The sequence below is a fragment of the Heterodontus francisci genome, chromosome 4, assembly GCF_036365525.1.
Source record: "Heterodontus francisci isolate sHetFra1 chromosome 4, sHetFra1.hap1, whole genome shotgun sequence".
In the NCBI taxonomy this organism is placed as follows: Eukaryota; Metazoa; Chordata; class Chondrichthyes; order Heterodontiformes; family Heterodontidae; genus Heterodontus; species Heterodontus francisci.
In genome coordinates this window covers 19,176,851-19,200,902 of record NC_090374.1, presented here as the reverse complement: position 1 = coordinate 19,200,902, position 24,052 = coordinate 19,176,851, and the positions used below count along the sequence as shown (strand labels likewise).

Genomic DNA, 24,052 nt, shown 5'->3' with positions numbered 1-24,052 from the left:
AACGCCCCATATTTAAATTCTCATCATGTGTTTGAACCTCTTCATCACCTCCCCCCTATCATGTAACCAAAGCAGCCCTGCAATACCCCCATCAAATTCTCCATCCTGATTCTAACCTTGTGTGCATTCCTCCCTCCTTTTGGTCGTACCTTCAGCCGTCATAGCCCCACAATCTGAAATTATTCCTTCAACTCCTCTACCTTTAATAACCTCCTCTGAACAAACTTTTGATCATCACTACAATTCATCTTTTTTGGTTCAATGTCCATTTTTGTTAATTTATACTTTAGATGTTTTCCTACATTAAAGGTGCTATATAAATGCAAGTTTTTTGAGGTCGGGTATTAGTAAGGCTTCTTTACATCTTTGGCGTAACATGGCACCCTTTCTCTTCACTAAGACACCACACTTTTTCCAGACCTCCTCCTGACTGCCATTTCAAGCTAATTTATATTTGATCAGTTATCGATAAATACGTAATATGCACTTTTAAATGAAATTTACTTAACAGAGATTTTAAGTTAAAAAGAGCAAAATACTGCCAATGTTGGTAAACAAACAAAAAAAATGTTGAAAATACTCAGCAGATCCTTTTGAAATGCAATAAGATAAAATTATGGATGTAAATAATATAATAATGTAAATACATTCTTCTTTCCACAGCTGCTGCCTGATCTGCTACGTGTTTCCCCAAATCACCATGTGACTGGCTTCAGCCTTTTAAAACTGACTTCTACCTATACTCCCTTTAAAAGTTATTAACAAGTCACTGGAATAGAGAGGGGGCAGTTAGCCAGCTCCTAATCACTACTCAGGTGACTTCTTCTGGAAGCGCACCTGTGCAGATGTCGAGATCGGATAGAATATGGCCTGGCAGTATTTTCAAGCATGGTCACAAAACCTATTAAGACTCATTAAGGAGAAGTACCATAGGGCTTTCTACGAAGAGTAAAGACCTTTAGGAGAGGAAGTGCAGAGGGACGGAAACCATTCATGAAAAGAAAACATTAATCTTTTAACATATTTCTCACCTGTTTCTTGTCATGTTGAGAGATTTGGCTGAAGTACTCGCAGTTCTGCCAGAACAAAATGTTTTCTTCACTGAATTCTTTCTTAAGGAACTCCTAACAACATAAAATAAAACATCCTGAATAATGAGCCATTATATAGAGTCATAGAGAGATACAGCACTGAAACAGGCCATTCGGCCCGACTCTCTGCTGACCAACAACCACCCATTTATACTAATCCTAATTAATCCCATATTCCCTACCACATCCCCATCATTCTCCTATCACCTACCTACACTAGGGGCAATTTACAATGGCCAATTTACCTATCAACCTGCAAGTCTTTGGCTGTGGAAGAAAACCGGAGCACCTGGCGGAATTATTAAATTATTAAATTATTATATTAAATTAAATTATTATATTAAATGATCCAATACAAACAGTAAGAAAAACTTGCATTAATATAGCACTTTTCATGCTCACCAGATATCTCAAAGCACATTACAGCCAATGAAGTACTTTTGAAGTGTAGTCACTGTTGTAATGTAGGAACAATATAGAAACAGTTCTATTTATCTTGCCTATTGTGATGCTCAATTCTAAGGAAAGTATACTTAAATAAAGATACTTTATATACTTATATATATATTTTTAATGTGGCAGCTTGGCTAAGTCAGTAACACTTGTGCATCTGAGCACTTTGAATCAGAACACAAAATCTGGACTGATATTCTGGCACATGGCTGAATGAATGCTGCCTTCAGTGCTGACCGCCAGAAGAATTGTCAAACGAAAGTCTCATTTCCCTTTTTCAGTCATTTGTATATACATTAAAAATCCACGGCACTATTCAAAGAAGAACTGGGAGTTCCCTAGTGTCCGTAGCCAGTTTTCTTCCATTGGCCAAAGACAGACTAACTGGTACTTCCTTTTGTGACTGTTGGGATCTTGGCACATGCAAAATAGCTGCTGCATTTGCCTACATGGCAAAACTTACTGCATTCAAAGTAATTTGTCATTTTTGAGAATTAAAAAACTATACGACTGCAAGTTTTTCTATTTTCTTTACTTGTGTTTGTTTACTAAAATTATTAGAAGACCGGCCCTGCAATAATTTCAAGAAGAAAAACCTTTTGGTAAATCAGTCAGCAGGCAAAATTAACAAAATATTGTGGTAATTTTCAACCAATTGAACCAAAAACATTCTCGAGACTTTTGCACATTGATTATCTTTAAAAACAGGGTGATGTTTATTAAAAAGTTGTAAAAGTCATTCCAAAATTATTTAAAATAACACGAGTACACATAAACATGTTGATGCCACTGTACACAAAAAATGACCTTTTCAGCACTGTAAGCAAGTTCACCTGCTCCATGCTTTGATGCATAAAAATCTATTAAAGATGCAACCATGCAAATCTTCACTTTTTGGGATTTTGATTCACTCAACATTTAAGCTTGTTTTTTAAAGAGTAAACTTGTTTCTTCCAAAAAGGATGGTGGGAGCCAGGAGGAAGAAACAGGAAAGAAAGCATTCTGTGCAAAAAAAATTAAGGTGGAATTGTTTCTATTCTAGGTAGAAAAAAGTAAAATCATGGAACAACTAACTCACCAACATTTTCTCAGTGGCAATTAGGGAATTGACAATAAATGCTGGCCTAGCCAGCCATGCTCACAGCCCATGAACGAATAAAAAAAAACTAGAAGAGTGAACATGGAAAAAATAGGATGAGCAGATTTTAAAAATATTTTTAATCTATTTCATGTCAATGTTAATCCTATAAGCTTAATGTTACTGCAAGAGAGCTACCAGGGAAATTGAAGCATTGTTAAGGTAACTTCATTTCACTGTTGCGATGTGCAAGTGTTGTCTCAATTTGTCACCGACTTGCAGGTTCAAGCCCCACTCCAAGCAATTTTGTTAGCTGACATGCGAACATGATATGAATTGAAACAAGAGAAAGTCTAAATTGCCGATTTATGAATACTTGCAATGCCTATTTCAAGTAGCAGCCACCAATAGAGTGCTAGCACACTGTCATGCAGACCCCCTCCTGCCAAGAATAAGGCACATTAACTTCACCACATGGACATTGAACTTAAAATTGTTGCTAGGAAGAAAAAAGGGCCTAACACAAGGAATTGCCAGGCCCCTCACCGGAAAGACATTTTTGCATACTAGCAGACAGTGTTGGAACAAAGGAACCAGTCCCTGCTCCCCAATGTACAGAAGACGTGCCAGACCAGTTTAATCACATAACTAACTGGCTGTTGCAGAGTTTTGAACTGAGAGTTTTAAATTGTCCACAGAGAATTTGAACTCAGAAAGCTGTTTGCTCCTGGACTGAAAAGACCTCTTGCGGTTGGCTCATTGCAGCCTCTCCTGTCTGCTCTGCTCTCATCTCTCTCACCAGCTTTGGAATCCATTGAAGTCACATGAACTCCAAGAGAGAAAAGTCTCCAACAGTGAACAAGGTTTAAGAAGAATACTGGGCCCCAATGAAATGCAAGAATTACCTATAAGCAAGAACTACCTACAAAAGGACTGCAGTGAGCTTGAAGCACAGTAACAAGAAACTCTTCAGGTATTGCGTCAAACCTTTCCACTTTATTTTTTCTTCTCTTTTCTCTCCCTAGATGCATGCGAGTATCACGTATGCATACTAGCGTGGGTGCATCGTGTTTCCATAGGCGTTAATCGAATTAAAGTTTTATTAAATTTCACTTTTCTTCTTTAAACGTAAGAAAGTCGGTTTGTGCTCATTTCTTTGCCTTATAATTGGAAAGCGGCGAACAAGGATTCACCAAGGGGGAGCTCAAATCCTGTTACCGTAAGACTAGGTGAAGGCTGAAAGGGACCCCTAGACACCTTTGTCACCTGGTCGTAACAGAAATTTGGGTGCTAGTGTCCGGAGTTTTACCCACAGACGAACAAGAGAAATTGGAAATGGGAAGCCAAATTGTTCCCAATCAAAAAAAGAGCAAGTTTTTAATACAGGTTTTCTTGTAGTTGTGTGTGATTGAATACTAACATGTTTGCAACTGAAGCTAGCAGCTCTCCAATCCAGGATGAAGTAAGTTGGGATGAGTTAAAAGCACTGTCTATGCAGGAGTTGAGGAAAATGGCTGAGTAGTGTGGGATCACTGTACGTGGCAAGGCTAGGAAATCTGAACTCCTAAGGCTAGTGGCCAACCATTTTTCCCTTAAATCAGAAGAAGAAGAACAGTGTTAGAAGTAGACCCAGACAGGGTACCACTAGCAAAGATACAACTGGAACAAAGGAAACTTGAATCTGAAGACATGGAAAGTGAAAGAGAAGAGAGAGAGGAGAGGGAGAAAGAGAGAGCCTTCCAGAAGTAATGGGAAGAAAATGAAAGGCAGGAGAGAGAGAGAGAGAGAGAGAGAGAGAGAGAGAGAGAGAGAGAGCGAGTGCAAAGAAAGAGAGCTGAAGGAGCTTGAGTTAACTCGGAGGGGGGGTGGGGTGTTGGTGACAGAGTAACCCCAGTAAAGCATGGCCAATATGGAGGAGTAGAATTCAGGGCTGGGTAAAAAATTGCTAAAGCTCGCTCAACTAATTCCAAAATTCAATGAGGAAGATGTGGATGCGTTTTTTTGTGTCATTTTGAGAAACTGGCAAAGCAGCTAAAATGGCCAGCTGAGACCTAGTCTCTTTTACTACAAAACAAACTAACCGGAAAAGCCCATGAGGTTTATTCCTTGTTGCCAGAAGAGAGTTCATCAAATTATGAACTGACCAAAAATGCTATCCTCGGGGCATATGAATTAGTACCCGAAGCCTATCGCCAAATGTTTAGTACCCTCAAAAAGCAAGCTAATCAAACTTATCTGGAGTTTGAAAGAAGTAACCAGCTGGCTTTTGACCAGTGGCTGAGGGCTCTTAAAAAACAGCTCAGCTAAGAGAATCTCAGGGAAGTAGTTCTGTTAGAGGAATTTAAAAACTCTCTCCCACTCTCAATAAAGACCCATGTAGAGGAGCAGCGAGTTCAGAGAGCCCAGAAAGCGGCCAATCTGGCCGATGAGTTTGCTTTAATTTATAAATCGGTTTCCTAGGGGAGAACCTTTCCTAATCATCCCCACAAATCCGAAAAGGACAAAGGGTGGAAGGTGATATACGCCCAGGCAGGAGACACAGGGGCCCTCCCCTAGTCGAAAAGCTGCTGTGAGCAAGAGTGAGACCCGGAGACCTGTGTGTTTCCATTGTAATAAGGCTGACTGCGAGCTAAAGGGAAAACCAGTCGGGTTAATCAGGGCACACCCACTCAGTGAAGGCAGGACTCTGATGGAAAGCACAGCAGAACAAGTTGTGGCTTTAACTGCAGCAAGAGTGAGACCCAGAAAGCTTACGGCTGCAAGTGCAGAAAAAATGTAATAGGATTCCTGAGGGTTATCAAGGCTTGGCGTCTGAAGGGAAAGTAACCCCATACCCTTCGAGTGGGGCAAGCAAGCCCATAGTAATTCTCAGGGACACAGGGGCCACTAGATCCCTCTTACTGGGAAAAGGCCTGACCTTTCCCCCAGAGAGTGCAGTAAGCCCCAGAATGGTGCTGAATGGTATTGGGGGGCAGTGTATGCCTGTACCTGTAAACCGGGTGCACCTGGAGTGCGATCTAGTTTCGGAACCGGTGACCGTAGGGATTGTCCCTAGTTTGCCTGGAGACGGGGTTGATCTGCTCCTAGGTAATGATCGGGTGGGGTAAAGGTGATAGCCCCCCCAGTAGTGAAAGAAAGACCGCAGGAGGTCAGAGAGACAGGGCAGTGGCAGGAGACGGACCCCTGCAGAGTCCCTGAATGCGTAGTGGATCAGGCCATGATCAAACCAGCTCCCCCAGAGGAGACTGAATAAGCAATGCAGGCAGATGACTCGGTCAGTCTGTCTAAGACTTTCTTTGGAAAGTTAGGAGACCCAGGGAATGAATTAAATGGATTTTCCCTAGCTGAGGCTCAGCGAGCCGACCCTGTATTACGAGAGTTAGCACAGGATGCCCAGTCTGAAAGTGAAGCAGAGGGATCCCTGATTGCTACTATTTAAAGAATGAGGTACTGATGGGAAAATGGAGTTCTCCTCACAGATCTGAGAGCAAGGAGTGGACAGTAGTCCACCAGTTAGTGGTGCCGCTGAGGTACATGCCAGTATACGAAAGACCAAAGCCCGCATAAGACAGCAGTTTGACCGGCCAAAACTCCACAAAGATGTGGTGGAGTACTGCAGGAGTTGCCACATGTGCCAGGATGAGAGGAAACCTGCACCCCTAAGTCCTATAGCGGTGTTAGGAGGACCCTCCAGCAGTGAGCTGGTGAACTGTAAGGGACCCCGCCGACAGCAAAAAGGGACAGGCAGGCACACGGTTGGCAAAAGTTTCGAAAGAGATGGGGAAAAAGTGACCAAAAGGGCAGGTTCAAGGAAGTCTGGAAGGAAGGCCGGATGAAAACGCTTACTGTCTGGTCAGCCAATCCCGAAAAATGTGAAAAGTAAGACCCCACATCCTCATATGTAAATGCAGACACTAGAAGCACCCCACCAGAGCTGCTAACAGCATTTACAGGAACCAGCAGAGACAAGGGGAGACCTCTAAGTGGGCACAGAAACCGCGAGGGTAATACCTAGTCGAAGTGCCACAGGAGAGTGCAGTCAAGTCTGCACAAATAACTACAGGTAGGAACGTCCCAGAGAACAAAGGGAAGATTAACAAAGAATGCTCCCCACAGTCAGAACCACCCATCCCCTGAAGTCAAAAGCCTTTGTATGACTTCGCAAAGCACTGAAAGAGAGTTCAGGATAGACCTGCTCACTACTAACTCTCCTGAAAAAATATTACCTCAGCAGGAACCCAACCCTAGGCAATCATGGCAATGGGCAAACTGAAGAAAAGCTTCCCCAAAGAACCACATGATTACTAGGATTCCAAAAAGGGGAAATTAAAGCAGCACTGGCACCCAGAAAAGACAATTTTACTAAGCTTTAAGATATATAAATGAATGGAAATGAATGAGAGAAATGCATGATTTTTCTTTCTGTATCTTATATTTCTCTCAAACCTTTTAATGAAATGTGCCTTTTTTTTCCAAATCGCATTTCATTCCCCTGGCAGGTGAAGATGTCATGCAGGCCCCCTCCTGCCAAGAGTGAAGCGCAATAATTTCACCACATGGACATTGAACTTAAAATTGTTGCTGGGAAGAAAAGAGGGCCTATCACAAAGAACTGCCAGGCCGCTCACCGGAAAGACATTTTTGCATACTAGCAGACAGTGTTGGAACAAAGGAACCAGTTTCTACTCCCCAATATACAGAAGACGTGCCAGACCAGTTTAGTCACATGACTGACTGGTTGTTGCAGAGTTTTGAAATGAGAGCTTTAAATTGGCCACAAAGATTTTGAATTCAGAAAGCTGTTTGCTCCTGGACTGAAAGGACCTCTCGTGGTTAGCTCGCCGCAGCCTCTCCTGCCTGCTCTGCTCTCATCTCTCTCTCACCAGTTTTGGAATCCATTAAAGTCACATGAACTTTTTTTTTATTCATTCATGGGATGTAGGCGTCACTAGCCAGGCCAGCATTTATTACCCATCCCTAAGTGCCCTTGAGAAGGTGGTGGTGAGCTGCCTTCTTGAACCGCTGCAGTCCATTTGGGGCAGGTATACCCACAGTGCTGTTAGGAAGGGAGTTCCAGGATTTTGACTCAGCGACAGGGAAGGAACGGTGATATAGTTCCAAGTCAGAATGGTGTGTGACTTGGAGGGGAACTTGCAAGTGGTGGTGTTCCCATGTATTTGCTGCCCTTGTCCTTCTAGTTGGTAGAGGTCGCGGGTTTGGAAGGTGCTGTCTAAGGAGCATTGGTGCATTGCTGCAGTGCATCTTGTAGATGGTACACACTGCTGCCACTGTGCGTCGGTGGTGGAGGGAGTGAATGTTTATAGATGGGGTGCCAATCAAGTGGGCTGCTTTGTCCTAGATGGCATCGAGCTTCTGGAGTGTTGTTGGAGCTGCACCCATCCAGGCATGTGGACAGTATTCCAGCACACTCCTGACTTGTGCCTTGTAGATGGTGGACAGGCTTTGGGGAGTCAGGAGGTGAGTTACTCGCCTCAGGAGTCCTAGCCTCTGACCTGCTCTTGTAGCCACGGTATTTATATGGCTACTCCAGTTCAGTTTCTGGTCAATGGTAGCCCCTAGGATGTTGATAGTGGTGGCTTCAGCGATGGTAATGCCGTTGAATGTCAAAGGGAGATGGTTAGATTTTCTCTTGTTGGAGATGGTCATTGCCTGGCACTTGTGTGGCGCGAATGTTTCTTGCCACTTATCAGCCCAAGCCTGGATATTGTCCAGGTCTTGCTGCATTTCTACACGGACTGCTTCAGTATCTGAGGAGTCACGAATGGTGCTGAACATTGTGCAATCATCAGCGAACATCCCCACTTCTGACCTTATGATTGAAGGAAGGTCATTGATGAAACAGCTGAAGATGGCTGGGCTTAGGACACTATCCTGAGGAACACATGCAGTGATGTCCAGGAGCTCAGATGATTGACCTCCAACAACCACAACCATCTTCCTTTGCGCTAGGTATGACTCCAGCCAGCAGAGGGTTTTCCCCCTGATTCCCATTGACTTCAGTTTTGCTAGGACTCCTTGATGCCATACTCGGTCAAATGCTGCCTTGATGTCAAGGGCAGTCACTTTCACCTCACCTCTTGAGTTCAGCTCTTTTCCCATGTTTGAACCAAGGCTGTAATGAGGTCAGGAGCTGAGTGGCCCTGGCGGAACCCAAAGTGAGCGTCACAGAGCAGGTTATTGCTATGCAAGTGCCGCTTGATGGCACTGTTGATGACACCTTCCATCACTTTACTGATGATTGAGAGTCGGCTGATGGGGCGGTAATTGGCTGGGTTGGACTTGTCCTGCTTTTTGTGTACAAGACATACCTGGGCAATTTTCCACATTGCAGGGTAGATGCCAGTGTTATAGCTGTACTGGAACAACTTGGCTAGAGGCGTGGCAAGTTCTGGTGCACAGGCCTTCGGTACTATTGCTGGAATATTGTCAGAGCCCATAGCTTTTGCAGTATCCAGTGCCTTCAGTCGCTTCTTGATATCACGCGAGTGAATTGAATTGGCTGACGTCTGGCATTTGTGATGCTGGGGACTTCAGGAGGAGGCTGAGATGGATCATCAACTCGGCAGTTCTGGCTGAAGACTGTTGCAAATGCTTCAGCATTATCTTTCGCACTGATGCGCTGGGCTCCCCCATCATTGAGGATGGGGATATTTGTGGAGCCACCTCCTCCAGTTAATTGTTTAATTGTCCACCACCATTCACGGCTGGATGTGGCAGGACTGCAGAGATAAGATCCGATCCGTTGGTTACGGGATCGCTTAGCTCTGTCTATCGCATGCTGCTTATGCAGTTTGGCATGCAAGTAGTCCTGGGTTGTAGCTTCACCAGGTTGACACCTCATTTTGAGGTATGCCTGGTGCTGCTCCTGGCATGCCCTCCTGCACTCTTCATTGAACCAGGGTTGGTCTCCTGGCTTGATGGTAATGGTGGAGTGGGGGATATGCCGGGCCATGAGGTTACAGATTGTGGTTGAGTACAGTTCTGCTGCAGCTGATGGCCCACAGCGCCTCATGGATGCCCAGTTTTGCATTGCTAGATCTGTTCGAAATCTATCCCATTTAGCACGATGATAGTGCCACACAACACGATGGACGGTATCCTCAACGTGAAGGCGGGACTGTCTCCACAAGGACTGTTCGGTGGGCACTCCTACCAATACTGTCATGGACAGAAGCATTTGCGGCAGGCAGATTGGTGAGGACGAGGTCCAGTATGTTTTTCCCTCGTGTCGGTTCCCCCACCACCCGCCACAGTCCCAGTCTAGCATTAATGTACTTTAGGACTCGGCCAGCTTGGTCAGTAGTGGTGCTACCGAGCCACTCTTGGTGATGGACATTGAAGTCCCCCACCCAGAGTACATTTTGTGCCTTTGCCACCCTCAATGCTTCCTCCAAGTGGTGTTCAACATGGAAGAGTACTGACTCTTCAGCTGAGGGAGGGCGGTAGGTGGTAATCAGTAGGAGGTTACCTTGCCCATGTTTGACCTGATGCCATAAGATTTAATGGGGTCCGGAGTCGATGTTGAGGACTCCCAGTGCAACTCCCTCCCTACTGTATACCACTGTGCCGCCACCTCTGGTGGGTCTGTCCTGCCAGTGGGACAGGACATACCTGGGGATGGTGACGGCAGCGTCTGGGACTTTGTCTGTAAGGTATGATTCCGTGAGTATGACTATGTCAGGCTGTTGCTTGACTAGTCTGTGGGACAGATCTCCCAACTTTGGCACAAGCCCCCAGATGTTAGTAAGGAGGACTTTGCAGGGTCAACAGGGCTGGGTTTGTTGTTGTTGATTCCGGTGCCTAGGTTGATGCCGGGTGGTCCGTCCGGTTTCATTCCTTTTTACTGACTTCGTAGCAGTTAGAACATAGAACATAGAAAAATACAGCACAGAACAGGCCCTTCGGCCCACGATGTTGTGCCGATCCTTTGTCCTCTGTCAAGGACAATTTAATCTATACCCCATCATTCTCCTTTATCCATATACCTATCCAAAAGCCTTTTGAAAGTCCCTAAAGTTTCTGACTCAACAACTTCCCCGGGCAAGGCATTCCATGCCTCGACCACTCTCTGGGTAAAGAACCTTCCCCTGACATCCCCCTTATATCTCCCACCCTTCACCTTAAATTTATGACCCCTTGTAACGCTTTGCTCCACCCGGGGAAAAAGTTTCTGACTGTCTACCCTATCTATTCCCCTGATCATCTTATAAACCTCTATCATGTCACCCCTCATCCTTCTCCTTTCTAATGAGAAGAGGCCTAGAATGTTCAGCCTTTCCTCGTAAGACTTATTCTCCATTCCAGGCAACATCCTGGTAAATCTCCTCTGCACCCTCTCCAAGGCTTCCACATCCTTCCTAAAATGAGGCGACCAGAACTGCACACAGTACTCCAAATGAGGCCTTACCAAGGTCCTGTACAGCTGCATCATCACCTCACGGCTCTTAAATTCAATCCCTCTGCTAATGAACGCTAACACCCCATATGCCTTCTTCACAGCCCTATCCACTTGAGTTGCAACTTTCAATGATCTATGCACATAGACCCCAAGGTCTCTCTGCTCCTCCACATGCCCAAGAACCCTACCGTTAACCCAGTATTTTGCATTCATGTTTGTCCTTCCAAAATGGACGACCTCACACTTTTCAGGGTTAAACTCCATCTGCCACTTTTCAGCCCAGCACTGCAACCTATCCAAGTCCCTTTGCAGACGACAATAGCCCTCCTCGGTATCCACAACTCCACCAACCTTTGTATCATCTGCAAATTTACTGACCCACCCTTCGACTTCCTCATCCAAGTCGTTAATAAAAATCACAAACAGGAGAGGACCCAGAACTGATCCCTGCGGCACGCCACTGGTAACTGGGCTCCAGGCTGAGTATTTACCATCTAAGACCACTCTCTGCCTTCTATCAGTTAGCCAATTCTTAATCCAATTGGCCACATTCCCCACTATCCCATGCCTCCTGACTTTCTCCATAAGTCTACCATGGGGGACCTTATCAAATGCCTTACTAAAATCCATGTACACCACATCCACTGGTTTACCCTCATCCACTTGCTTGGTCACCTGCTCAAAGAATTCAATCAGGCTTGTGAGGCAAGACCTACCCCTCACAAAACCGTGCTGACTGTCCCGAATCAAGCAGTGTCTTTCCAGATGCTCAGAAATCCTATCCCTCAGCACCTTTTCCATCAACTTGCCTACCACTGAAGTAAGACTAACTGGCCTGTAATTCCCAGGGTTGTTCCTATTCCCTTTCTTGAACAGGGGCACAACATTTGCCACCCTCCAATCACCTGGTACCACCCCCGTCAGCAGAGAAGATGAAAAGATCATTGCCAGCGGCCAGTTAGGTACAACTGAGTGGCTTGCTAGGCCATTTCAGAGGGCATGTAAGAGTTAACCACATTGCTGTGGGTCTGGAGTCACATGTAGGCCAGGCCAGGTAAGGACAGCAGATTTCCTTCCCTAAAGGACATTAGTGAAACAGATGGGGTTTTACAACAATCGACAATGGTTTCATGGCCATCATTAGACTAGCTTTTAATTCCAGATTTATTCATTAAATTCAAATTCCACCTTCTGCTGTGGTGGGATTCGAACCCATGTCCCCAGAGAAATACCCTGGGTCTCTGGGTTACTAGTCCAGTGATAATACCACTACGCCACCACCTACTCCAAGAGAGAAAAGTCTCCGACAGTGAACAAGGTTTGAGAAGAACACTGGGCCCCAAAGAAAAGCAAGAATTACCTACAAGTAAGAACTACCTACAAAAGGACTACAGTGAGCTTGAAGCACAGTAACAAGAAACTCTTCAGCTATTGCCTCAAACCTCTCCACTTTATTTTTTCTCTGCTCTTTTTTGTCCTTAGATGCATGTGTGCATTGCGTATGCATGTTAGCGTAGGCGCGACGTGTGTCCGCAGGCATTAACCGAATTAGAGTTTAAGTTTTAGTAAATTGCACTTTTCTTCTTTAAACCTAAGAAAGCCGGCCTGTGCTCTTTTCTTTGCCTTATAATTGGAAAGCGGTGAACAAGGATTCACCAAGGGGGAGTTCAAAACACGGTGTGTTTAAAACTAAATCCTGTTATAGTAAGTCCAGGTGAAGGCTGAAAGGGACCCCTAGACATCTTTCTCACCTAGTCATAACAACACTAAGAAACAACGATCTTTTCACCAGCCCAGTTATTAAATGGCTCATTCTGCCATTTTTTTGGTAAAAGAACTTGTTTATCAGTTCTTACTTGAATCTGTGTTGGTGATGACATATGCAACGAAAATAAAACCAACATTCTGTTAACAAGTGAAGTACATCGGATCAGGAGCAGTTGTACAGGACCAGAACAGACTACTTTGGTCCACCTGGCTGGACCCAAACTTCAAAAGAGCACGTTACACTCTTATATCCCCAAATCGCTTATTTCAACACAAAACTATGCAGTTCCTTCTTGAATATTCTGCCTCCGATGTCTCCCTGGGCTATCTTGACAGAATTTCATTTTTTAAAAAGTGCATCACAAGAGCATGCTATTCATCCTAACCAGTTGATGTTTATACCCCACGCAAGCAGTAGTCTTAATCCACTTGTCCCAACAGTTTCAAAGCCTCACAGAGCTCCGTATTAAAACAGTGTTACCACTCTCTAACTTAATTCTCTTACATTTAATCTTATATTTATGTCACCTCAACCACAGTTTCTACCTAACATGTGCCATCCCTTCATAATTTTAAACATTTCTTATTAAATTAAACTCTAGGTTCTAAAGAAACAGCACTATGTTTTCAAGTTTAGGTATTTGTGGTTCCTCATGCTAGGCAACATCTGAGTGAATCTACACTCTCTTGCCTCAACATCCTTCCCATCGTGTGACGGCCAAAACTTCATGCAGAACTCCTACTGTAGTCTTAGTACAGCTTTGCATCTCGACTTATATATTCTATACCTTTTGCCATAAAACTTAGCATTGCACTGTCTTTTGTTGTCAATTTGAGATGCTTTTTTAATGTCCTGTGAACCTCCAATCTGTTTGCTCTTCCACAGCACCCAGCGTTCTCCCATTTAAAGTACAATTATTACATTTTTTTTCACATCTTTCCTCAAACTAGCAGCATCGTAGTCCATCTGCATTGTAACTCTGAGGCTTTAATATCTTTCTTGTAATGAAGAGCCCAATAATGGACACAGTACTCTAATTGTGTTATTATTTTATGTAAGATCATTAAAACTTGTTTTTTATATTTTTAACAAAATCCCTTGCATGTTCCTTTGATCCTTAGAATTACTCACCCTAGTTTAGCACTGGCTGCACTCTCGCCAGCCTTATATCCAAATAACTGAAAAACATAGTGAATAGAAGTCCCAGAGTGAAACACTGTGAGGCACTGCAAACCAATCACTCTGAGAAACTTCCCTTGACTCATGCTGCCGGCGTCTTTCTATCTAACCAGTTTCAAATCTAATTTGCTACCTTCCCCTTAATTCCACAACTCTTAATCTTATGTTGTTTTGTTTGGTACCTTGTTAAAAGCTTTCTGAAAATCCATCTAGACCACATCCAATGCATTGCTCCACATCCATCATATCTTCAACCTCTTCACGATTGGTCAAGCATGATCTTCCTGTTCAGCAATTCTTATTGACTACTCCTAAATAGTTCTCCATATATTTGTTCCATATATTCCCCACCTACGTGTTAAGCAATTAAATGAAAAAACTATCCACCTTTCTTCTTCTGAGCTCGAATCTTGGCCTCTGATTAGAGTTTATGGTTATGTCAAATATATTATTCAGTTTCAGTTTCTCTATTCCTCTTAGAGCCTAAGAAATGCTGATAAGATTTCCTGAACCGTTTTTCCTCTAATGAGGCAAAATAATATAAAAAGATTTAATCTATTTGATAGCAACATTTTTTAAACATAATTTCTGAGCAAAATTAATTGCTGCTTCAAGATTTTCCTCAGAGACATGTTTGCTAATTCACTGCAGGTTACATCCATTTAGTAACAAAGTACCATATTCTTGGCTACTTTTAGAGAGGTTTTATCAACTAGCCAAAGATATATTATTCAAATATGAAAAAATAAACTCCTGCAGCAGAGATATCAGTATCATTCTGGATCTATGAGATGCATAGATGCATGTTCTATTCTCAGAACTTACGTCTAACTTATGATCAAAGTATAATTCAGAAGACATCTCATGTTTGGTGCCAGCCAGATATTTTAATGCAATCATACCAACAAAAGAACAAGAATAGAGGCATACTCGGATTTATTTTGGTTTACTTTCCATGTGCTAATTTCTGAAGGTAAAGCAGCTCAAATAAACCTAGAATCTAATTTGTTTTTGTAACAGCCAAATGTTTAGAAATTGTCGAAAAATAGGCAGAACTGCTGAAAACAGTCGCCCCCAGATACCAATATGTAAAAATTTATCTGTCACAATAAACCAGTGACAGTATTATGACAAGAACAGCTAAATGACAAAAAAAACCTTTAAAACTTTTGCATAACCAGTTGAATTTCAGGTGCAGTTCACAATTTTATAACATACTGCAAAATGATTTTAGGCATGAATATAAGAGGAAATGAAGATGCTTTGATTGATAGTTTCCATCCTACGCAGATGACAGGCAAACCAAGAGGGAGGAGCACAGGAGATAAAAGTCAAATGAAACCAAATGAAGAACGAATTGTTAGTGGAAGCTACAACTGACAGGAAGGACTTCAAACAGATTTAAAATATAAAGCTTTTTTATTAATTGTCATGCAGGCCCCCCCATCTGCCAAGCGCAAGGCATATTAATTGCGCCACATGGATATTAAATTTAAAACTGTTGCTGGAGTGAAGAAAGGACTTGCTTTAAAAAAGATTGTCAGATCTTGACTGGAAAGACATTTGAATATTAACAGACTGCTTGGAAAGGACAAAGGACCATTCCCTGACACATTCAACCCACAATGGACTTTTGATCACCAGACGTTGAAGGTGCAGGAGCCTGCATTCCAGGTTGACTGCTAAGATGGCTGACTATACAAATGGACATGGTCAAACCAGCTAGGCACATGACTAACTTGCTGGGCAACCTGAGTTTTTTGAATCTGTACAGTTTGTGGCAGAAAGCAGAATGCTCCTGGACTGAGAAGATCTCATCTGGCTGGCTTGCCATAGCCTCTCCTGGCTGCCTGCTCCCATCTCTTTCTCACAAGCCTCTGAATCCACATGAACCCCAAGAGAGAAAAGTCTCCTACAGCGAACATGGTTTAAGAATACTGGGCCCCAACGAAAAGCAAGATCTACCTACAATCAAGGACTTTACAGTGAGCTTGAAGACCCATATCAATAACCCTCTTCAGATATTGCCTCAAATTTTTCTGCTTTATTTTTCTTCTGCTGTTTTCTGTCCCTATCTGCATGTGTGTATCGCATATGCATGCTAGCCTGGGCGTGTCGTGTATCCCTAGACGTCAACCGAATTAGAGTTTAAGTTTAATAAATTTCAACTTTTCTTCTTTAAACCTAAGAAAGCCTGTTTGTGCTGCTTTCTTTGCCTTGTAATTGGAAAGCGGTGAACAAGGATTTACCAAGGGAGAACACGGTGTGTTTAAAATTAAAGTCTGTTACAGTAAGACCAGGTGAAGGCTGAAAAGGAACCCTAGACCTCTTTCTCACCTGGTCGTAACATAATCAAAAATGCTAACTCTCGCTCCCAAAATGGTTAATAGGTAAACGTATCATCTTGCCATCATTCTCTCAAGTCTCTTGACAACTTACTCAACAAGTAAGTCTTCCTTTTTTTAAAATCTCATCCCTCCTGTCCTCGTTAAGCCTCTGCCTCAAGCAACTAACCATAGTCAGTGACTTATCTAAACTCAGCCTGTTAGCTCTATTCCAACATCTTCATCCTCCTGTCTTTACTCAAGCTCCCCATGCAAATAAACACTACTATAACCACCAATAGCCATCTCTTGGACCTCTCCACCTCCAAGGCGTTGCTCACCAACAATGCAATCTTTTGCCCATTTCCTCACCTCCATCGTTCATATATCTTTAACTGCCTTCAACCTTTCTTCACTCATGCTCTAACAGTGAATAAATTGACTCCCTGAATCCTGCAATACTTCACTTAAATGCCATTTTACAAGTGACGCTAGGCAATGAGTATCAACAAACAATTTCCCCTTAATGGCATTACAGCCAAGTTGATCCCATCCTCGCCAAAGTACCACATATTTGTATTTTCTTGCATGTCATTGGATAGCGATTCAGGAGAGGCAAACAACCCCTTCCTAGCCCACAGTGTCAGGCAAACCTGCCAAGACTGAGGCACACATTATTTTGCCACATGAACGTTAAAACTTAAAATTGCAAGCCCCTGACTGGAAGGACATTTATAAAGTACTAGCAGTGTTGGAACAACGGGGACAGTCATTGCTTCCCCAATACGCAGAAGAAGTGGTCAGACCAGTTTTTGTCACATGACTAACTGGCTGTTACAGAGAATTTGAACTTCCAACAAAGGATTTGAACTGAGACAAAGCCGTATGCTCATGGAGTGAAGATCTCTCCTGGAACTGAAGCAAGAATTACCTCCTCTCATCCTGCCTGCTTCTATCTCCTCCTTGTGAAAACACATGAAACTCAAAGTGAGATAAGTTTCCTACATGAACAAGGTTTTTTAGAAGACTACTGGGCCCCAAGGAAAAACAATTCTACTTACAAAAGGAGTACAGTGAGCTCGAAGCACCGCAACAAGATATTGCCTCAAACCCCTCTCTACTATATTTTCCTCTTCTCTTTTCTGTCCCCATCTGCATACGATATTGCATGTGCATGCTAGCGTGGGCGCGTCGTATATCCATATGTGTAACCAATGCTGCTTTAACATCTCACACTGAAGAATGCCTGCAGAGTCTCATCGACAGGTTTGCGTCTGCCTGCAATGAATTTGGCCTAACCATCAGCCTCAAGAAAACGAACATCATGGGGCAGGATGTCAGAAATGCTCCATCCATCAATATTGGCGACCACGCTCTGGAAGTGGTTCAAGAGTTCACCTACCTAGGCTCAACTATCACCAGTAACCTGTCTCTAGATGCAGAAATCAACAAGCGCATGGGTAAGGCTTCCACTGCTATGTTCAGACTGGCCAAGAGAGTGTGGGAAAATGGCGCACTGACACGGAACACAAAAGTCCGAGTGTATCAGGCCTGTGTCCTCAGTACCTTGCTCTACGGCAGCGAGGCCTGGACAACGTATGCCAGCCAAGAGCGACGTCTCAATTCATTCCATCTTCGCTGCCTTCGGAGAATACTTGGCATCAGGTGGCAGGACTATATCTCCAACACAGAAGTCCTTGAAGCGGCCAACATCCCCAGCTTATACACACTACTGAGTCAGCGGCGCTTGAGATGGCTTGGCCATGTGAGCCGCATGGAAGATGGCAGGATCCCCAAAGACACATTGTACAGCGAGCTCGCCACTGGTATCAGACCCACCGGCCGTCCATGTCTCCGTTATAAAGACGTCTGCAAACGCGACATGAAATCGTGTGACATTGATCACAAGTCGTGGGAGTCAGTTGCCAGCATTCGCCAGAGCTGGCGGGCAGCCATAAAGACAGGGCTAAATTGTGGCGAGTCGAAGAGACTTAGTAGTTGGCAGGAAAAAAGACAGAGGCGCAAGGGGAGAGCCAACTGTGCAACAGCCCCAACAAACAAATTTCTCTGCAGCACCTGTGGAAGAGCCTGTCACTCCAGAATTGGCCTTTATAGCCACTCCAGGCGCTGCTTCACAAACCACTGACCACCTCCAGGCGCGTATCCATTGTCTCTCGAGATAAGGAGGCCCAAAAGAAACCATATTAGAGTTTAAGCTTAAGATTTAATAAATTTCATCTTTCTTCTTTAAACCAAAGAAAGCCTGCTTGTGCTCATTTCTTTGCCTTACAATTGGAAAGTTGTTAACAAGGATTCACAAAGGGGGAACTCAAAACACAGTGCGTTTAAAATTAAACCCTGTTATAATAAGACCAGTTGAAGATAGCAACAGACCCCTAGACACATTTCTCATCTGGTCGTAACAACAGTAATTCACCTACCATTGTGCCAACTGAGATTAACTAGCTTGGTTTGACTAGGAGCAAATCTGGGGCCTTTCCCACAGTCCTGTTGAAAAGCTTATGAACATTTGGCTTTTTAGGGAAAACCGCAGTAGTTCCTATACAAAGTTCTATATTGTAAAAGTTCCATATTGTAAATGTTGAAAAAATTATCAAAATCATCTGAATGCGAACTTACAAAGTTACTTCATCGCTTTTCTATTCTACTGGATTTTAAACAATTAGTTCAGAGACATTAGGCACAGTTACCCCAGAGAACAGTTGAATCCTATAAAGGGGGTAAATTACAAAAATCAAGAATGGGGACGAGCTGTTATCAAAGATTAGAGTGGGTCATGTAAAAGCTGAAAAAAATTACTATTAAACAGAAAAAAAGCTTAAACACGTGACAACTGACTGCTCCAGTCAAAGCCCCCATTCAAACTATACAATTCTGATTGTGGTGGGAGAAACGCATTGTTAATTCAATCCCGTCCTTCCACAGATCGCCTGATATATCATTTAAAACTTTCCAAATTAAAGAAAGACCCAACCAAATTGTACTATCTATTAACCCCAGAATGAGGCTAGCCAAACCAGGTGTCTTTAAATTAACAAATTAACTGTTTAATTAGAAAAATTTAATTCTTAAACAGTACGACGATATAAACAACATTAAAAATAGAAAACAACTGCCTGAGGTGAAAAAGTCCAAGGTTGCTTCCTAGTCCTCACAGCCATCCAAATGGGGAGAAATAAGGTTCTTCAACAGCAGAACAGTCCGTAGTCTAATTCCAGCAGTAAGTGATGCTTCCCTTCTCCAGTAATGACCGCAGCAGATCAACAACAATCTGGCTTCAAAGTTTTTGAGGGATAAAAGATTGTCACAGTTTAACTCCCCTTCCTTCAGTTTAAATTAGCTAAGAGGTCTCCTTTCTGTCTGAGCTGTCTGTCTGTATCCTCTGTTAGAACAGGCTGTTTGCACTATCAACCAGTTCAAAATTAAATTGTAACAAATGTATCTCTCGATGCTCAGTCCGAGTGGCTGTATCCAAGGTAATGAGAATGCACCCTTTGAATCGCAGTCTCCGAATGGCTGTATCCAAGGCAACGATTCAATCTATTCATTTTGTCATACCTTTCTTCAAAAACATATCTAATTATCTCAAACACTCTGTAGCACACTTCCAGCAGGCAGAAGACATACACAGTCGTACACGGGTAAACTTCAGACATTAACCACATCGCTCACCCTCGAAGGGTCATATTTCCCTTTCCAGAGTCGTATTACAGTAAATAGAGTTTACTTACAGAGAAGTATCTGACGCCAACTGGATCTTGCAGGAGTCGTTCAAAGCACACAGCCCAACTAGCCACTTGCCGCTCTGCATGTTTTCTGCAACTCTGGACACTGGGAAGACTGGCATTGCTGTTGATGCTGTTCTCACTGTTGTAGTTCTTGAGATCTGCACAGTTTAACTCTGCCAAACAAGAACAACCTTGTAACTCAAATAAATTTGTATTGTGCAGCATTGTAACCAAAATCAAGTCAGTGTCATCATAAACATTGAAAATAATAGAATCACAAGGCCCAAATTTCACTGTCAGTAGCGAAGTGAAGGCGCTCGCCATTGTCCAGTAACCTCTGGAGCATGGATTTCCCCTTTCACAATGTCAGTTTGAATCTGGTGTCGAGGCAACGGGGACTCTCCAGGCATCTTTTTTTTAATTCATTCCTGGGGTGTGGGCATCACTGGCTAGGCCTGCATTTATTGCCCATCCCTAATTGCCCTTGAGAAGGAGCTACCTTCTTGAACCGCTGTCCTTGGGGTATAGGTACACCTTTAGTGCTGTTAGGAAAGGAGTTCCAGGATTCTGACCCCGCAACAGTGAAGGAATGGCGATATAAGTCAGGATGGTGTGTGGCTTGGAGGGGAACTTGGTGTTCCCATGCATCTGCTGCCCTTGTCCCTCTAGATAGAGGTCGCAGGTTTGGAAGATGCTGTTGAAGAAGCCTTGGTGAGTTGCTGCAGTGCATCTTGTAGATGGTACACACTGCTGCCACTGTGCGTCGAGTGGCAGTCAAGCGGACTACTTTGTCCTGGATGGTGTCGAGCATCTTGAGTGTTGTTAGAACTGCACCCATCCGGGTAAGTGAAAAGTATTCCATCACATTCCTGACTTGTGCCTTGTAGAAGATGGACAGGTATTGGGGAGAGGTGGTGAGTTACTCTCTGAAGAATTCCCAGCCTTTGACCTACTCTAGTAGCCACAGTAGTTATGTGGCCTGACAACAGTGATGCCATCAAGCAGGATAAGCAGCCAATTATATTGAAATATTCTCACAGACAGAAAACTAGGAAGTAAAATGCACTGAATTTATCACTTTTAAATTAAAATTTTACAGCGGGTGAAATAAATGATCGGGAAATCTACATGGGATTGTGGTTGAAGCTGAAATATCATAAAAAAATAAAAATAAGTCATTTAAAAATGTGATATTTATATCATAACGAAGAAACTGTTCAGTCACTGTTATGAATTTAGTACATTGTTAAAAGCTCAGTTACCTCATTCAACAAAGAGGAATATTTTCAAGGATTTTTACAGCGAGACTAATAATGTAAAAGGGCAAGTTTGTGTCAGTTCAATGACATTTACTTGATTGCAGTCTGAGGAGGGTTGGGGAGGGCGGTGGGGAGGGGTGGAAGCCTTCAACAGCACACCCCATGGGAAAGCATAGAATCACTGACAGCAACTTCTGCATTTCTGCTTTTAACTGCACAGGTACAGATTCCAGAAGTTTTTTTTTATTCTTTCATGGGATGTGGGCTTCGCTGACTAGGCCAGTATTTGTTGCCCATACTAATTGCCCTCGACAACTGAGTATCTTGCCAGGCCACTTCAGAGGGCAGTTAAGAGTCAACCACATTGCTGTGAGTCTGGAGTCACATGTAGGCCAGACCAAGTAAGGACAGCAGATTTCCTTTCCTAATGGACATTAGTGAACCAGATGGGTTTTATGACAATCAATGATAGTTTCATGGCACTATTCCGGAGACTAGCTTTCAATTCCAGATTTTTTTTAATTAATTGAACTTATAAATTAATTGAATTTAAATTCCATCAGTTGCCATGGTGGAATTTGAACCCTTGTCCCCAAGGCATTGCTCTGGGCCTCTGGATACTAGTTCAGTGACATTACCACTTCACCACCATCTCCCACTGCAATCAGTTTCAGAGGAGTAATGACAGCAAATGCGCTCCGTCATTATTACCATAAAAGCTGGCTCATAGAATCTTATAACATAGAAGGAAGCTACTTAGTCTACTGTGCCTGCCCAAGAGCTGTCCAATTAGAAAGTGAGGTAGTTCAATCTGAAGCCACGGTGTTAAATTTAAACAAAGGAAATTATAAAGCTATAAGTGGCAAATTGGCTGATAGATTGGGAAAATACATTAAAAGGTATGACAGTACATAGGCAATGGATAGTCTTTAAAGAATTATTACATAGTTTACAGCAACTATATATTCCGCCAAGGCAGAAAAACACAAAAGGAAAAGGCAGTCAACCATGGCTAACAATGGAAGTCAAGGATTGTATAAGATTAAAAGAAAAGGCCTATAAAGTTGCCAGAGGACTTTAGAATACAGCGAAGGAGGAGCAAGAAACTGATAAAGAAAGGGAGAATAGAATATGAATGTAAACTAGCAAAAAACATAAAAATGGACTGTAAAAGCTTCTATAGGTACATAAAAAGGAAATGTTTGCCGAAAACAAATGTGGGTTCATTACAGGCAGAGTCGGGAGAATTTATATTGGGGAATCGAGAAATGGCAGAGAAGCTAAATGATTACTTTGTGTCTGTCTTCATTGAGGAAGATACAAGAAATCTCCCAGAATTAGAGATCCGAGGAACTAGGGAGAATGAGGAATTGAAGGAAATTAGTAGTAGTAAGAAGGTTGTATTGGAGAAATTAATGGGGCTGAAGGTTTATAAGTCCCCAGTACCCACAGCTCCAGCTCTGTAATGCGGGTAGCCAGTAGATGCAGATGGTTACACTTCCTGCACACATGGTCGTCGGGGACACTGGAAGCATCCCTGATTTGCCACATAGCACAGCAGGAGCATATCAGGGGTGCGAGCTCTCCTGCTATGACTTACCTTTAGATTACTTAGTTACTCCCTTTAATTAAAAAATACTATTTACGCTAAGGGCCTTGTTCGACTCCAAACACTACCCACTACAATCTAAAGCCCTTAATAAATTACACTAATTAAGAAAAAACACTTTGGTAGTACTAACCTTACCACTGATACGGTAAGATTTGAGGTTTTTTTTCAAAAAAGAACTTTCCCCTTATTATTTTTTAAGCTATTTACAGGCACCAACAGCGGTTACCTACCCAATCAATCACCTTGCAGCTTTCCTGTGATGTCACTGTTGATTTTTTTTTTATTATTATTTCAAAACTCCGGCATGCCTGGACTGTTCTCCGCTCCCGGAAGGTAAGTGTCTAGTCCAAGATCCTCGGGCTCTATTTATCCGCACCTCTCTCGGCGTTCTCCCCTCAGGTCTGCTCCACTCCGGGAAGGTAAGTGTCTAGGCCGCGATCCTCGGGCTCTATTTATCCGCTCCTCTTTCGGCGTTCTCCCCGCAGGTCCACTCCTCTCCACTCCCGGAAGGTAAGTGTCTAGGCCGTGCTCCTTGGGCTCTATTTATCCGGTCCTCTCTCGGCGTTCTCCCCACAGGTCCGCTCCGTTCCCTTTAAGAAGGGACGGAGAGAGTAAAGAGGGAATTACAGACTTGTTAGCCTTACAGCAATAGTAGGGAAAATGCTAGAATCTATTCTAAACAATGTGATAAATGGACACTTGGATAATAATGATCTGATTGGGCATAGTCAACAGGAATTTATGAATGGGATATCATGTTTGACTAACCTGTTGGGGTTTTTTTTGAGGATGTTACTAACAGAATAGATAAAGGGGAGTTGGTAGATGTAGTATATTTGGATTTTCAGAAGGCTTTTGATAAAGTCCCACACAGGAGATTGGTTAAAGAGATTAAAGCACATGGAGGTAATATACTGGCATTGATTAAGGATTGGTTAACAGGCAGAAAACAGAGAGTAGGAATAAATGGGTCATTCTCCCGTTGGCAGGCTGAGACTAGTGGGGTACAGCAAGGATCAGTACTTGGGCCCCAGCTGTTCACAATATATATCAATGATTTGGATGTGGGGACCAAATGTAATATTTCTAAGTTTGCGGATGACACTAAACTAGGTGGGAA

General features: G+C 43.1%; 1 protein-coding gene across 4 annotated transcripts in view; it reads right to left on the bottom strand.

Annotated features, from left to right (window-relative positions):
* The window catches only part of rgs12b (regulator of G protein signaling 12b), a 341,690-nt gene that overhangs the window by 116,324 nt on the left and 201,314 nt on the right, over positions 1 to 24,052 (bottom strand). For all 4 annotated transcript variants that reach the window (XM_068029252.1, XM_068029254.1, XM_068029253.1 and 1 more), the window contains exons 5-6: positions 20,065 to 20,234; positions 1,032 to 1,124 (exon numbers count right to left, since the gene is read on the bottom strand). In XM_068029252.1, the coding sequence (XP_067885353.1) occupies positions 1,032 to 1,124; positions 20,065 to 20,234 (263 nt within the window). The remainder of the gene's footprint in view (positions 1 to 1,031; positions 1,125 to 20,064; positions 20,235 to 24,052) is intronic.